The sequence below is a fragment of the Muntiacus reevesi genome, chromosome 15, assembly GCF_963930625.1.
Source record: "Muntiacus reevesi chromosome 15, mMunRee1.1, whole genome shotgun sequence".
Lineage (NCBI taxonomy): Eukaryota > Metazoa > Chordata > Mammalia > Artiodactyla > Cervidae > Muntiacus > Muntiacus reevesi.
Window position 1 is genome coordinate 29,664,338 of NC_089263.1, and position 16,186 is coordinate 29,680,523.

A 16,186-nucleotide genomic window follows, 5' to 3' on the forward strand; every position below is an offset into this window, starting at 1 on the left:
GGCTCTTTAGTTCTTCACTTTATGCCATTACAGAGGTATCATTTGCATATCTGAGGTTTTTTATATTTTCTCCAGCAATCTTGATTCCAGCCTGTGATTCATCCAGCCTGATATTTCACATGATGTACTCTGCATAAAAGTTAAATAAACAGGGTGACAATATACAGCCTTGATGTATCCTTTCCCAATTTTTAACCAGTCCAGTTCTACCTGCTGCTTTTTGACCTGCATATAGGTTTCTCAGGAGATGGATAAGGATAAGGCTGTCTGGTACTCCCATCTCTTTAAGAATTTTCCACAGTTTGTTGTGATCCACATAGTCAATGAACTAACCCTAACCCTAACCTGGAGGGTTTCTGGAACTTCTTTACTTTTCTCCATGGTCCAATGAATGTTGGTAATTTGATCTCTGGTTCCTCTGCCTTTTCTAAACCCAGGTTGTACATCTGCAAGTTCTCAGTTCACGAGCTGCTGAAGCCTAGCTTAAAGGATTTTAAGCATAACCTTACTAGCAAATAAGGAGAAGGAAATGGCAACCCACTCCAGTATTCTTGCCTGGAAAATCCTATGGACAGAGAAGCCCAATGGGCTACAGTCCCTGGGGTGGCAAAAAGTTGGACACAATTGAACACACACTTTTTTCTTTTTATTAGCATGTGAAATGAACACAATTGTATGACAGTTTGAACATTCTTTGGCATTGCCCTTCTTTGGGACTGGAATGAAAACTGACCTTTTCTAATCCTGTGCCCACTGCTGAGTTTTCCAAATTTGCTGACATATTGAGTACAGCACTTTTAAAGCATCACCTTTTAGGATCTGAAATAGCTCAACTGGAATTCTATTACCTCCGCTTTGTTCATAGTGATACTTCCTAAGATTCACTTGACCTCACACTCCAGGATGTTAGGCCCTAGATCAGTGACCACACCATCTTGGTTATCTGGGTCATTTAGCAACTATATTAGTTTTTTTCTAGTTATCTTTGTTTTCATTCAGTTGTGTTCAAATATAACTGACTATATAAGTTGTACAGTATAATGATTTGACTTACATATATCACGAAATGATTATTGCAACAGTTTAGTGAACATCCAGCATCTCATGTAGATAAATAATTAAATAGAAAAAAAAAATTTTTTTAAATAATAAAAAGAGACCTACCATATGACCCAGTAATCCCATTATTGGGCATATATCCAGAGTAAACCAAAATTCAAGACACATGTACTCTGATGTTCACTGCAGCACTATTTACAAAAGCCAGGACACGGTAGCAAGCTAAATGTCCATCAACAGAGGAATGGATAAAGACGATGTGGTACATATATATGGTGGAATGTTACTCAGCCATAAAAAGGAATGAAATTGGGTCATTTGTAGAAATGTGGATGAACTTAATGACTGTCACACACAGTGAAGCTGGAAAGAAAAAAAAGTATCATATAGTAACACATATATGTGGAATCTAGAAAAATACAGATGACCATATTTGCACAGCAGAAGTAGAGACACAGACATGGAGAATAAATATATGGATATCACGTGGGAAAGTGGTGGTAGTGGGAGGGATTGGGAACTGAGATTGACATGTATACACTATTGAAAGTGTGTTTAAAATAAATGACTAATGAGAACCTACTACATAGCGTGGGGAACTCTACTTGATGCTCTGTGGTTACTGAAACAGGAAGGAAATCCAAAAAAGAGGGGAAAATGTGTATACGTATTGCTGATTCACTTTGCTGTCCAGTAGAAACTAATACAACATGTAATACTCTAACAAAAAATTAATAATAAATTAATAGAATAACTTAATTTCAAATGAATAAACATTTTTAAAACTTCTCAAATGAATAAACATTTTAAAAATTTCTAAGTTTGTATCTCTAATACAGTAAACATCGCCACCTATGAACCAAATAAACAAAAGTTCTTTAAGGGCCCTCAACAAATTTTAAAAAGAGTCCCAAGACAAAAAAGTTGAGAACCACTGTACTACACACATAATGAAACAGGAAAATGTGAAAAATACAATCAAAGGATATCAACCCTTAAATAACCAAGAACTTGGAATTAGTACACAAGGATTTAAAAACAGCTATTACAAGTATGGTCATGATGTTAAAGAAAGATACCTATAATGTTTGAACAGATAAGAAACCTCAGCAGAGAAATGAAACTATAAAAAGAATCAAATGAAAATCTAGAACTAAAAAATACAAAATAAGAAATTTCCTAGCTGGGTTTAATAGCATAGCTGGGTTTAAATAATCTACAGAAGAATATAAAGATATCTAAAATATGTGCAACTGGAGTCCTAGAATAAAAATAGAGGAAAAAAAAGGTGGCTCAGTGTCCTATAAATGTTAAGTCAATAGGCCAAACCTGGACTGCCACCTCTTTCTGTATATAAAGTTTCAATGCAATAAACTCATTAATTCATTTACAAGTCTACGGCGGCTCCTGCTCTACAACAAGAGTTAAGGGGTTATGATAGACACTCTATGGCCAATAAAACCAAAAATACTTGCTGTGTGATTTACAGATAACTTGTTCTCCCTGATGTAGATCTTTTATGTCTTAACTGAATTTTTTGGTGTAGGACTCCATCAATTATTGGGAGAAGGCATAGTACCAAAACCTCCAACTAGGATAATAAATTTGTTTATTCCTCACTTTAGTTGTCAGATTTTGCTTGATGTACTTTGAAATTCTGTTATTGGACACTTACACATTCATGACTGTTCTGTCTTGCTGATAAACTGATCCTTTCATCAATTTATGGCCCTCTTTATGTTTGGCAGTAGTCACTGTCTTGAAGTTTGCTTTATCTGATATTAATAAAGACAATTCAAATTTCTTATGTTTACTATTAGTATTACATATCTTTTTCTGTCTAAATGTGTTTCTTATAAGCAGCATACAGTTGAGTCATGCTTTTGATACATCTAGCGATCTCTGCTTTTTGTCTGGAATATTGAGTTCATTTATACTTTTCTCTCACTGCTTTTAAGAATTTCTTTTTATCAGTATTGAAGTGGATATATCTTGTTTATGGGTTTTGAATACAATTATATCAACCATAAACACAGATGAAACAACTTTGCTTGTCTGCCAGAAAATAATTCTTGATCATGAGATTTCAGGTCTTCATTTTGTTTTCACTTAAAGTAATAAAAGGTGCTTGCTGATCATTAACTAGAGAAACCTATAAAGTCAGTGAATCTGGAAACTAACATTTATGACACATAGAGGGCTAAGAGGCACAGGAAAAGATGCTCAACATCATTAATTATTAGGGAAATGCTCATCGAAACTACAATGAGGTATCACCTCACACCAGTCAGAATGGCCGTCATTAAAAATTCTACAACAATAAATGGTGGAGAGGGTATTAAAAAAAGGGAACCCTCCTAAGCTACTGACGGGAATATAAACTGGTACAGCCACTGTACATTCTTTAAGAAACTAAAACTAGATCTACCACATGATCCAGCAAGCCCACTCCTGAGCATATATCTGAAGGAAACCAATATTCTAAAAGATACAGGCATCCCAATGTTCACTGCAGCACTATTTACAATGGTCAAGACATGGGAGCAACTTAATGTCCAGCAACAGAGAAATGTATAAAGAAGATGTGGTACATATAAGGAATGGAATATAGCATACATGCTCAGTCATGTCCAACACTCTTGCAACCCCACAGATTGTAGCCCGCCAGGCCTCTATTCGTGGAATTTTCCAGGCAAGAATACTGCAGTGGGTTGGCGTTTTCTACTCGAGGGAATCTTCCCAATCCAAGGATTGGACCCGTGTCTCCTGCATTTCTCAGTGACCCACCTGGGAAGCCCTACAATGGAATATTACTCAGCCATTCAAAGAGATGAAATAATGCCATTTGCAGCAACATGGATAGATTATCATACTAAGCAAAGCAAGTCAGAAAGAGAAAGACAATTATCATGTGATATTTCTTATATGTGGAATCTGAAAAATCAAACGAATGAATATCTATGAACAGAAATGGACTCACAGACATAGAGAACAGACGTGTGGTGCCAAGGGGCAAGGGGTGAGGGAAGGAAAGATTGAGAGCCTGGGGTTAGCAGATGCAAACTATCATATATATAGGATGGATAAACAACAAAGTCCTATTCTATAGCACAGGGAACTATATTCAATATCCTGTGATAGACTATGATGGAAAAGAATATGAAAAAGTAAAGTAAGGCAGACAGAGAAAGAAAAATATCATAGGATATTACTTACATTCAGAAACTAAAAAAAAAAAAGTACTTATTTACAAAACAAAAACAGACTCATGGATTTAGCAAACTTATTGTTACCAGGGGGAGAGGGTGGTAGGGAGGGACAGATTAGAAGTGACATATACACACTGATATATTTAAAACAGATTACCCAGGGTTCTACTGTATAGCACAGGGAACTCTGCTCAATACTCTGTAATAACCTTAATAAGAAAAGACTATGAAAAAAGAAAATAAAGGTTTCAATAGGGAATGCAGCAGAGAGATCTGATGTTGGTTAAATTATGCACTCTTTCTAATTAATTGGCTCTCTCTCCAAAGTAAATGTACTAAAAATAAAATGAATTCTTTTTTGAAAAAAAAGATATTTTCTTTTAATCATTCTTTAAACAATCTGACTGTTACATGCCCTATAGTTTTCTTCCTGTTTCCTATTCTTGGTATTTGTTAAGCATCTGAGATCTGGGTTTTTCTGCTCCAATTACACACATAATAGACCTCCTATAAAGTTGTCCCACAGTTCACCAAAGCTTTGTCCGGTTTCCCCTGTGTTTTCAAAATTTTCTGTTTAATTTAGGACATATTTCTGCTGCCATATTTTTAAGTATTCCTGCAGTATCTAATGGCAGGATAAACACTCTCTTCAGGTGCACAAGGTATATTCACCACAATACAGCATTTGTTAGGCCATAAAATAAGACTCAATGAATTTTAATACTGAAAAATTTATATTGTTAACATTTACATTTGAAAAAACAAAATACAAAATTAATGAAGTAAAGTTCAATCTTAAGTGCAAGGTAAATCCAAAGTAACCAGAAGGAAGGAAATTAAGAGCAAAAATCAATAAAAAGAAAGCAATGAGAAAAATTAACAAAGTTAAGAATTGGTTCATTTTTGGTGTAGCTGCTCTGGAAAACAGTTCCTCAAAAGGTTAAACATAAAGTTATCATATGAACCAGCAATTCTACTCCCATGTATATACCCAAGAGAAATGAAAGCATATGTCCACACAAGAAAAATGAAAGCATATGTCCACACAAAAACCTGTATATGAATGTTCCTATCTGGATTATTCATAACAGCCAAAAAGTAAACAGCCCAAAATTTCCATCAGATGATGAATGGATACATAAAATGTGGTATATCCATAGAATAGAATACTATATGGCAATAAAAAGAAATATTATAACATGAATAAATGAAAATATTATGCTATATTTTTTTAAAGCCATAAAAGACCATATATTCTATGATTCCCCTTACATAAAATGTCCAGAATAGGTAAATCTATATAGACAGTAAGAGCTTCCCTGGTGGCTCAGACAGGTAAAGAATCTGCCTGCAATGCAGGAGACCTAGGTTCTATTCCTGGGTTGGGCAGATCCCCTGGAGAAGGAAATGGCAACCCACTCCAGTATTCTTGCCTGGGAAATCCCATGAAGAGAGGAGCCTGGTGGGCTACAGTCCACGTAGTCACAAAGAGTCAAACACAACTGAGTGACTAACATTTTCACTTTCACAAAGACAGAAAGCAGACTGGTAGTTGCCTAGACTGGGGAGCTAGAAGGAAAACAGGTGTGCAGTTTCTTTTGGAGGTGATGAAAATGTACTAAAACTGACAGGCGATGTTTATACAATTCTGTAAATAAACTAAAAGTCACTGAATTAAATAGCTAATTAGATAAACTGTATGGTAAATGAATTGTATCTCAATAAACTTGTTATTTTAGAAAGCTGAATCATTAGAAATGTTTCTTTAATATTATAAATTCCTCACTGGACTGACATACGAAAGGGAAACAAAAAAAACAGACGACACAAACCGCAAAATTTAGGAGGAGCTATCACACCAGACTTTACAAACAACAGAAGGAAAATGGGGCAAGATTATAAATAATTTTATCCAATATATTTGATAACTCTATCCAATATATTTAATAACTTAAAAGAACTAAACGAATTCCTTCAAATACATCACTTAGCAAAACAGACTCAAAATAAAATAGAAAATCTGAATAGTTCTAAATCTATTGAAGTAATTGAGTTAACTGTCAAATGCTCCAACAAAGAAAACTTAAAGTTCAGATGGCTTCAATGGTGAGTTCTATCAAACATTTAAGAAAGACACAAACACAAACCAATCTTATACAAACTCATTCAGAAAATATACCAGGAGAGAGTATTTTTCAACTCATTTCATGAAGGAAGCATAATGCCAATACCAAAATTAAACAAAGATATTGGGAATGGGGAGGAAAATTATAGATTATCTTGATAAAGACAGATCCCAAACTCCTTAACAAAGCATCAGTCAATGAAAGCCAGCAATATATTAAAAGGGTACTATATCATGATCAAGTAGGATTTATCACAGCAACTCAAGGTGGTTTAACATTTAAAAGTAAATTATTATGAATACATAATAATACATTGCCTACATTGTGTACCTGCCTACATATACATACCTACCTACACACACTCCCTAACTTTTTTCCCTGAGGTGTCCTGAGAATAGCAATATCTGAACAGCAACAGGCACAATTAATATTCAGATGTCAGCTTCATACTATTCTTTCACTAAAAGGAAACAGGACTCCCTGGGGAAAAGACTGATACCAGGGCTGGGATAGGAAAGGTACAAAAAGCCTAGAACATCTTATTCTGTCAGTAAGTAAGGCCCCAAAGAATGATGGGAACATGTTAAGACACAGAAGCCCCCAGAAGGGCTTCTCACCGGCCAAATGCGGAGCAATTTGTACATCAACAAAAATAATAACAACAGATTTTCACCCACTGAACATAATAGGGACAATAAGTCCTATTATAAACAAATATTCAATGTTCGCTTAAGAAAATAAATGTAAATGAATAAACTGAAAGTCTGAGGAGAACTGGAATATTCACATCATTTCAAAGTACCTCCTTATAAAACATTTATTAATTACAAAGGGAAAAACAGCTTTACAGTGGAGAAGTTTGACAAATATCACCTTAATCAAACAGTCAAAGTGAAAATCTAATAAGACACAATGAAACTGTATACCACTTGATAGGATGAAATATCATTTTTGTGACATTCCTATCAAAGACGCATATATAATCTAAATTGAACGGTGAGGAGACAACAGACAAACCCAAAATAAGGGACATTCTACTTTACAAAATAACTGTCCTATAATTTTCAAAAGTGTCAAGGTCATGAAAGTCAAAATAAGACAGGAACTCTTTGAGATGGAAGGACACATGACAACCATATGCAACATTTGATTACAAATTACAATCCTTTGCTACAACATATAGCACATTATTGGGACAACTGGCAAAACCTGAAAAGGGTCTGATGTTCACATGGAATTAATGTACTGGTGCCAATGCCCTGATTTTAAAAGTTGTATTGTGGTTTTATAGGAGAATGTCCTACATATTTGGAAATGATGGAGAATCATCTCAGCAACTTACTCTCAAACAGTCCACAAAAATAAAGGTTTTCACTTTGTACTTGATTCGTTTTCTGTAAACTTGAAATCAGCTCATAAAAGATTTACAGTCTTACTCTACTACAAAGCCACAGTCATCAAGACAGTATGGTACTGGCACAAAGACAGAAATATAGATCAATGGAACAGAATAGAAAGTCCAGAGATAAATCCACGAACCTATGGACACCTTATCTTTGACAAAGGAGGCAAGGATATACAATGGAAAAAAGACAATCTCTTTAACAAGTGGAGCTGGGAAAACTGGTCAACCACTTGTAAAAGAATGAAACTAGAACACTTTCTAACACCATACACAAAAATAAACTCAAAATGGATTAAAGATCTAAATGTAAGACCAGAAACTATAAAACTCCTAGAGGAGAACATAGGCAAAACACTCTCCGACATAAATCACAGCGAGATCTTCTATGACCCACCTCCCAGAATATTGGAAATAAAAGCAAAACTAAACAAATGGGACCTAATGAAAATTAAAAGCTTTTGCACAACAAAGGAAACTGTAAGTAAGGTGAAAAGACAGCCCTCAGATTGGGAGAAAATAATAGCAAATGAGGAAACAGAAAAAGGATTAATCTCAAAAATATACAAGCAACTCCTGAAGCTCAATTCCAGAAAAATAAAAAATGGGCCAAAGAACTAAACAAGACATTTCTCCAAAGAAGACATACAGATGGCTAACAAACACATGAAAAGATGCTCAACATCACTCATTATCAGAGAAATGCAAATCAAAACCACAATGAGGTACCATTACACGCCAGTCAGGATGGCTGCTATCCAAAAGTCTACAAGCAATAAATGCTGGAGAGGGTGTGGAGAAAAGGTAACCCTCTTACACTGTTGGTGGGAATGCAAACTAGTACAGCCACTATGGAAAACAGTGTGGAGATTTCTTAAAAAACTGGAAATAGAACTGCCATATGACCCAGCAATACCACTTCTGGGCATACACACCGAGGAATCCAGATCTGAAAGAGACACGTGCACCCCAATGTTCATCGCAGCACTGTTTATAATAGCCAGGACATGGAAGCAACCTAGATGTCCATCAGCAGATGAATGGATAAGGAAGCTGTGGTACATATACACCATGGAATATTACTCAGCCATTAAAAAGAATTCATTTGAATCAGTTCTAGTGAGATGGATGAAACTGGAGCCCATTATACAGAGTGAAGTAAGCCAGAAAGATAAAGAACATTACAGTATACTAACACATATATACGGAATTTAGAAAGATGGTAACGATGGCCCTATATGCAGGGCAGAAGAAGAGATGAAGAAGTACAGAACAGACTTTTGAACTCCGTGGGAGAAGGTGAGGGTGGGATGTTTCGAAAGAACAGCATATATATTATCTGTGGTGAAACAGACCACCAGCCCAGGTGGGATGCATGAGTCAAGTGCTCGGGCCTGGTGGGCTGGGAAGATCCAGAGGAATCGGGTGGAGAGGGAGGTGGGATGGGGGACCGGGATGGGGAATACGTGTAACTCTATGGCTGATTCATATCAATGTATGACAAAACCCACTGAAAAATAAAAAATTTAAAAAAAGAAAAAAAAAAAAGATTTAGAGTCTTAAAAGAAAAATATACACATACACACACACAGACAAATATACACAGACACACACACGCTGAAGTCTAACAGTTAATGAGCCAGAATCTCCAGGGAATACAGGATTCATGTTAAAGTGAAGACGTTAATATGTTTTAAATCCCTTAAGAAAAATTTTCAGTAATCCTACAGTCATGATAGCAATGTTGAAAAAAGCTGACTGTAAGACATTTATCTACAATACAAGTAAGGATGCCACTGGTCGTTCCCTGTCATTCTGCCATGCTACTTAATAACAGTGCATTGTTCCTGAAAAGTCAATGTAAACAAAAGCCTGTCTCCCACCATACTTTGCTATAGAAGTATGATTAGACTGATTAGAAAGGTTGTGGGCTTCATCTTTGGTAAATAAACTCAAATAAAGCTGTTTATTCATGTAAACTATGACAAACAAGATTTTCACCAAAAAAATACCTATTTGCCATTCTTCATTAAATGTCAGGGAAGGTTTGAATTTACCTGTTCAGTAAATGTTCTTACAGCCTGACAAATGTGGTATCACAAGCAAATAGGTCACATGGTTTTTCTGACTTTGTTTACAGTTTTAGTACATATTTTAGATTCTGAGATCTTATCTAAGTTAAAATAAGCTGAATAACACAAAAAGTATTAACAAACATCGATAATTAGATTTTATAAAAATAAAAATTTCTGCTCTTCAAAAAATGAATAAAGAAGCAATAAAAAGACAAAGAACCCGATTTTAAAATGGGGTTGAGTGCTTGCTTCGGCAGCACATATACTAAAATTGGAACGATACAGAGATTAGCATGGCCCCTGCGCAACAATGACATGCAAATTCGTGAAGCGTTCCATATTTTTATATTACTCAGCCATTAAAAAGAATTCATTTGAATCAGTTCTAATGAGATGGATGAAACTGGAGCCCATTATACAGAGTGAAGTAAGCCAGAAAGATAAAGACCAATACAGTATACTAACACAGATATATGGAATTTAGAAAGATGGTAATGATAACCCTATATGCAAAACAGAAAAAGAGACACACATGTACAGAACAGACTTTTGGATTCTGTGGGAGAAGGCGAGGGTGGGATGTTTCGAGAGATCAACATCAAAACATGTATATTATCTAGGGTGAAACAGATCACCAGCCCAAGTTGGATGCATGAGACAAGTGCTCGGGCCTGGTGCACTGGGAAGACCCAGAGGGATCGGGTGGAGAGGGAGGTGGGAGGGGGGATCAGGATGGGGAATACATGTAAATCCATGGCTGATTCATGTCAATGTATGACAAAAACCACTACAATATTGTAAAGTAATAAGTCTCCAACTAATAAAAATAAATGAAAAAAAAAAGAAAAAATAAAATAAAATGGGGTTGAACTCTCTTCAAAACAAACTTCAAAGACAAGACTTAAATTTTTTTTATTATTTTGAAATTTTAAATGAACATCTGATGAGACATGAGATTTTTTAACGGAGATGACTTAATATCTTGTTTTGAAATACATTAAAAGTACATTTTGAAATATATTTAAAAACTCATTTTCCTCCACACAATAAAGATTTAAGCTGGCTAAGAATTCTACCCACTGAAAACTTGTATCATCTTAGAAACATGAACAATCATTTGGTATTGTTAGTAATTCAACTTTGAAACCAATATATTCCTAAGTTTTGAATAGCTTTAATTGAAGAATAATCTAATATGGATCAGAATGGAATCAGAATTCCTGAATTTATAGAATTTACTGAATTTCATGCAACTAGGCATAACACAGAAATAAACGAGGTGTTCAGGAAGATGTAAGACTACAGTTGTCATTCACAGCTCCTGATTTTGAGAGTCTGTGTTCATTAATATAGATTTATCAGTTTTATGGATAGATTTTATAATACATAGGCATTATAGTAAATAAATGCTAAGGTGAACTTATAAAATCTATATAATAAAATGATGCTTCTCTCAATTTCATATTTAGTGTTCTGACACAAATTTGACAAAGTATTCTACTGCTTTAAAAACTCTGAAAAACACTGCTGGATTTAAGGCCTGCTATTTTTACTAAGGCCAAGAGATCCACAGGCCTGTGAGGACACACTCACCGGGATAAAGGCTAACTGCCTCGGTACACTGAATAGGTCATCACGTCACTGAGATGACTGCTCCAAAATATATACAGTTCTTATCCCCACAGAATTTTGCATGGCATATTTTACTGCAATACTTACTGGTGCCACTATTTTTCCTGTCTGTCCAACTTGGAGGTCATTGGGAACAAAGCCAGCATCAACAGCAGCACGAGAAGCACCAACTAAGAAAAAAATAGTTGTCATTTTTTAAAGCTCTATTATTCAATTTTGTTGGGGGCATTCACTGATAACAGTTTTTAAAAAAATTAAAAAAAAAAAAGACCTTTTTTTTTACCCTCTCCAATCCTCTCCAGCAGATGCCGCCTTGTCTGCCACTATCCTCATACGACGGGGGCCTCAAGGTGGTGCTCCAGGCCCTCACTGCAACTCTCAAAAAGTTTTCCCTCCTTTCTCCTTAAAAGCCTTCAATTTTGAATCTCATGTCATTGGATAATGTCACTCGTGTATTGCCTGTGTCATCTATTAACCAGCAGGTCAATTCCCTTCATTTCTCTAGGATTTTAGCTTCTGGGTCTTTGTTACTCTCTCCAATACTAGTCTCATCTTAATACTTGAAGACTTTGACAACTTGGCTCCTCAACTCTTTGAGCAATCCTCTTCCAGTCATCTTACCCTTCATGCTACCTCAGCCACAGCCATGGTCATATCCTCAATCTGTCCATTACCAATTATCTTCAACAATCTGGATTTCCAAAATCTCTCTGTGACCTCCCCATTCCAGCTGACGCCTTTTAGTACCTGACTCCAACAACCCTCTGACCCCACTGAGGTCTAAAATTCTTTGCACTGTCCCTCTCTCCCCTTATGTTCTCTCTTCTTTCTTTACCCAGTTCAGTTTCTATTGTCAATGACTCTAAGCACTCCTTTGCATATGCCTTCAATTTCCTTGCCCTCCTCTTATATCATCTTATTTCCAAATGGTGGAAAACCTCCATCTCTGGTTACTGACTAAGCAATCTTTCTCTCCTTTGCATACCTGTCCTACTACATACAGTTCAGCATGACTGGAGAAAAACCAATACTGAGCCATGTTAACTGTTTTGTACTTTAAATAAATAGGCCTTATTTCTCTCAGACTGTCCTATATTGTAATTTTGTATCTTTCCTCTCTTCAAACTTCCAATATTCTTTTAACATTCTGCTTCCAATTGCACTAAAAAACAGAAATCTGCTCCAACTAACACATTCACCCATCAATTTGCAGTTGTGTTCATATTCTCTCCCACTGACTCAAGAACATCGCTCCAGTAACTCTCATCTCACGTATGATTAACCTCTCCCTCTTAACTAGAGCATTCCCATCGGCATATAAAGCATGCTATTATCTTCTAATCTTTAAAAAGTTCCTCTGCTGGTCCTGCTCCCCCTCTAGCTACTGTCTATTTCTCTGCTCTACCATATGGTTAAAAGCCTCTAAGGAGTCGTTTGCATTCACTGTCTTCATTGCCAGGCCTCCCATTCTACTTCTAAAAACTTTTTAAGTAAAATATGACACATACAAGTAAAGCATACAAATCACAAATGAACTTAGCTCATGATCAGCTTCGATGGCTGATCATGAAGTGAATACAACCATGTAACTACTTACAAACACTCCAGTCAGATTTGTGCCCCCACTACCCACTACTACCAATACTAAAACTGCTCAAAGTCACCAATGACCTCTAAGTGGCTGATCAATGGGGCACTTTTCGGTGCTCATCTTCCCTGACCTATGGGCAGCATTTGACATAGGTGATCACACTCTGCCTTACTGAGACACTTCACTTAGATTCCAGCATCAGACTCTCTATCCTGGTTATCCTGCCTTACCTTTCCATTTGTCTTTGGTCTTCATTCTCCTCTTCTCCCCTACCTCTTAATCTTGCAGCGTCTAAGGCTTAGTCCTAGGACTTCTTTTACATCTACACTCTTGGTGAATTCATCCAGTCTCCAGTTTCAAATACCATCTAAATGCAATTGATTCCCAAATTTCTATCTCCAGTCCAAACTTTTGAACTCCACATTTCTATACCAACTGCTTAACTGACAATTCTACTAGGGTATCTGTTATTAGACATGTCAAAACTTTGTACAGTCATTTCTTGGTATCCACAAGGGATTACTTTCAGAACCCTTCCAAGGACACCAAAATCCAAGGATGCTCAAATCCCTCATAATGGAACAGTATTTGCATATAACCTACGCACACTCTCCTGTATACAGGCATACCTCAGAGATATTGGTGGTTCAGTTTCAAACCACCATAATAAAGCAAGTTAAGTGGATTATTTTTTGGTTTCCCAGTGCACTCATTGCTATTTAGTCACTAAGTCATGTCTGACTCTTTTTGCGATCCCATGGACTGTAGCCTGCCAGGCTCCTCTGTCCATGGGATTCTCCAGGCAAGAATACTGGAGTGGGTTGCCATTGCCTCCTTCAGGGGATCTTCCTGACCCAGGGATAGAACCCACACCTGCATCTCCTGCATTGGCAGGTGGATTCTTCTACCACTGAGTCACCTGGGAAGCCCCTAACATACTATTTTATTATTTATTACTTTACTACGTTTACTGTCTGTAGTAAGCAGAAAAATGGCCCCTCCAAAGATATATTCACTTTCTAGTTCTCAGAACTTGTGACTATTACCTGTGTGGCAGCAGATATGATATAAAGTTAAGGATCTTGGGAGAAGGCACTTATCCTGGATTATCTAGGTGATTTTTAAATGTCATCACATATATCTGTGTAAGAGGGATGTAGAGGGAGACATGATACAGATAAAGAGGAGAAGGTAATACGAAGACAGTGGCAGAACCTGGAGTGACGTGGCCAGGAATGCCAAGGCAGCCTCTCGTAACTGGAAACATATTCACTCCCCAGTAGGAGTGTGGCTCTGCCAACACTTTGATTTCGACGTGCTTCTGGCCTCTAGAACTTTGAATCATTTTGCTCATTTTATTCACTGTTTTTTGCCTAGCTCCTAAAAATAGTGCCTGTCATATAGCAGACACTCAATAAATATTTACTCAGTGAATGAATAAATGAAATATCCTCAGTCAAATACCATCATCTGATTATAGAGTCAAGATTACATTTTTATTCAGACAAAACCATAACTATTTTTATGGGTACATATATTAGGTAATATAAAGCATAAAAACCAGAAAGTTATACACGAAACTCTCAAAAAGGGAAGAACAAACTAGACATTAAGAATACACTCATTTATAGTTGTATAATTAAAAACTAAAATATTTTTAATGTTTTGATTTTTTTTCAAAAACCATCATTTCAATCTTAATACACTTTTAATAACAAGATATATCTTCCCTATAAATTTTTAAAATGCTAAATGTTAATTTCTATTTGTATGAGAGATTTATGTTGGACCAGCAATAAAGAGAAAAACAAGGGCATTCCTGAATCTGAAGTAGGCAATGAAGCTGACATTTAATTTTTTTTAATGGAAAAACTCCTAAAATTTGGCAAATGGTAAGAGTATCATATAAATAATAGAGAACAAGGACAACCTTTCCTCACTGAATGCTGCACCATTTACGTGGAGATTAAGAAAAACTGTTTCAGAAAGAAAAGTTGAAAACCAGAGAAAGCAAAAAAATCTGCAGCTTTGAGTGATTTATATACAAATGAAATAATGAAGAAAAAATATTTCCAATGAAATGGAAATATTTTTCTAGTAAGGAAAATAAACTTACCCGCAGCATGTAGTTGATCTGCCAGATCATACAACAACTTAAAGTTCTCTCCACTCTTCAAACCCCGACCTCATTTAAGAAGATGGAAAAAAAAAAAAAAGAATTAAGCAAATATAAACTCCATTCTGTAAAAATTTTGAACCTCCTATACATGAGTGAATCTTCATATTATACAACTGCCACCTCCTCTATAAAGCCTTTCCTAAGTTCTCCAATGATACTCTTGCACTTTTCCAATAAAGCATTCAACACTACTGTAATTCTGTAATTAACTAACTGGTTAACTGGCAGAATAATTAGTCTTTAAAATCAGTCTTCCCCACTAGAACAAAAATTCTTTAAATAAAATATTCATACCTATCTTGGTCACTGCTATATTTAGCAATACTTAACTGAATAACTGAAAGAAGACATTCCACTAGACTTTAAACCCCTTAAGAGCAAGAATAATCTGTTTTTTCCTCTCTGTTTCTCCAGCTCTTTGCAATGGGTCTGGCAGAGAACATATACCTAACAAACATTTATTGAAAAAATAAGTGAATAAACTAGTCAGATATACCTTTCTGAAATATAAATTATTTCCTCTCAGTGCCACTTGCAATAAGAGGCTATTTGGAAGCTTAATTATTTCATTTGATGTTTAGTTTGGAAAGATTTTTCAATCATAGCAGTCACTGTTTTAAAAAGTCAGCAGGCTATGAAATATGGGTCTTTTTGTTTGTTTCTTGGGTTTTTTGTTTGTTTTGTTTTTAAATAAGAAGCATGATGTACAAAAAGAAGCAAGTCTTATGCAATATTAACAGTTTTCATATTAAATGTGAAAAAAACTTCAAAAGAGTTATCCATGGAGACTTGGACTGTGCTGCAAGACTTTTAAAACAGAGCAAAGGATCACACAACACAGCCTCGAGATTCCAACCAGTCCTTGCTTTGCTTCAGAAGTTAACCACACTCTTCAGAAAAACACAGGAGTCAG

At 35.8% G+C, this 16,186-nt stretch overlaps 1 protein-coding gene and 1 non-coding gene across 2 annotated transcripts in view; one reads left to right on the forward strand and one right to left on the reverse strand.

Annotated features, from left to right (window-relative positions):
- ETFA (electron transfer flavoprotein subunit alpha) overlaps window positions 1-16,186 on the reverse strand; it is a 69,896-nt gene that overhangs the window by 34,141 nt on the left and 19,569 nt on the right. Inside the window, exons 8-9 of the mRNA XM_065906738.1 lie at window positions 15,211-15,279; window positions 11,591-11,673 (exon numbers count right to left, since the gene is read on the reverse strand). Of these exons, the coding sequence (XP_065762810.1) occupies window positions 11,591-11,673; window positions 15,211-15,279 (152 nt within the window). The remainder of the gene's footprint in view (window positions 1-11,590; window positions 11,674-15,210; window positions 15,280-16,186) is intronic.
- LOC136147544 (U6 spliceosomal RNA) lies at window positions 10,113-10,216 on the forward strand. Its single transcript, XR_010659216.1, has one exon. It is a non-coding gene; the product is annotated as a U6 spliceosomal RNA (small nuclear RNA).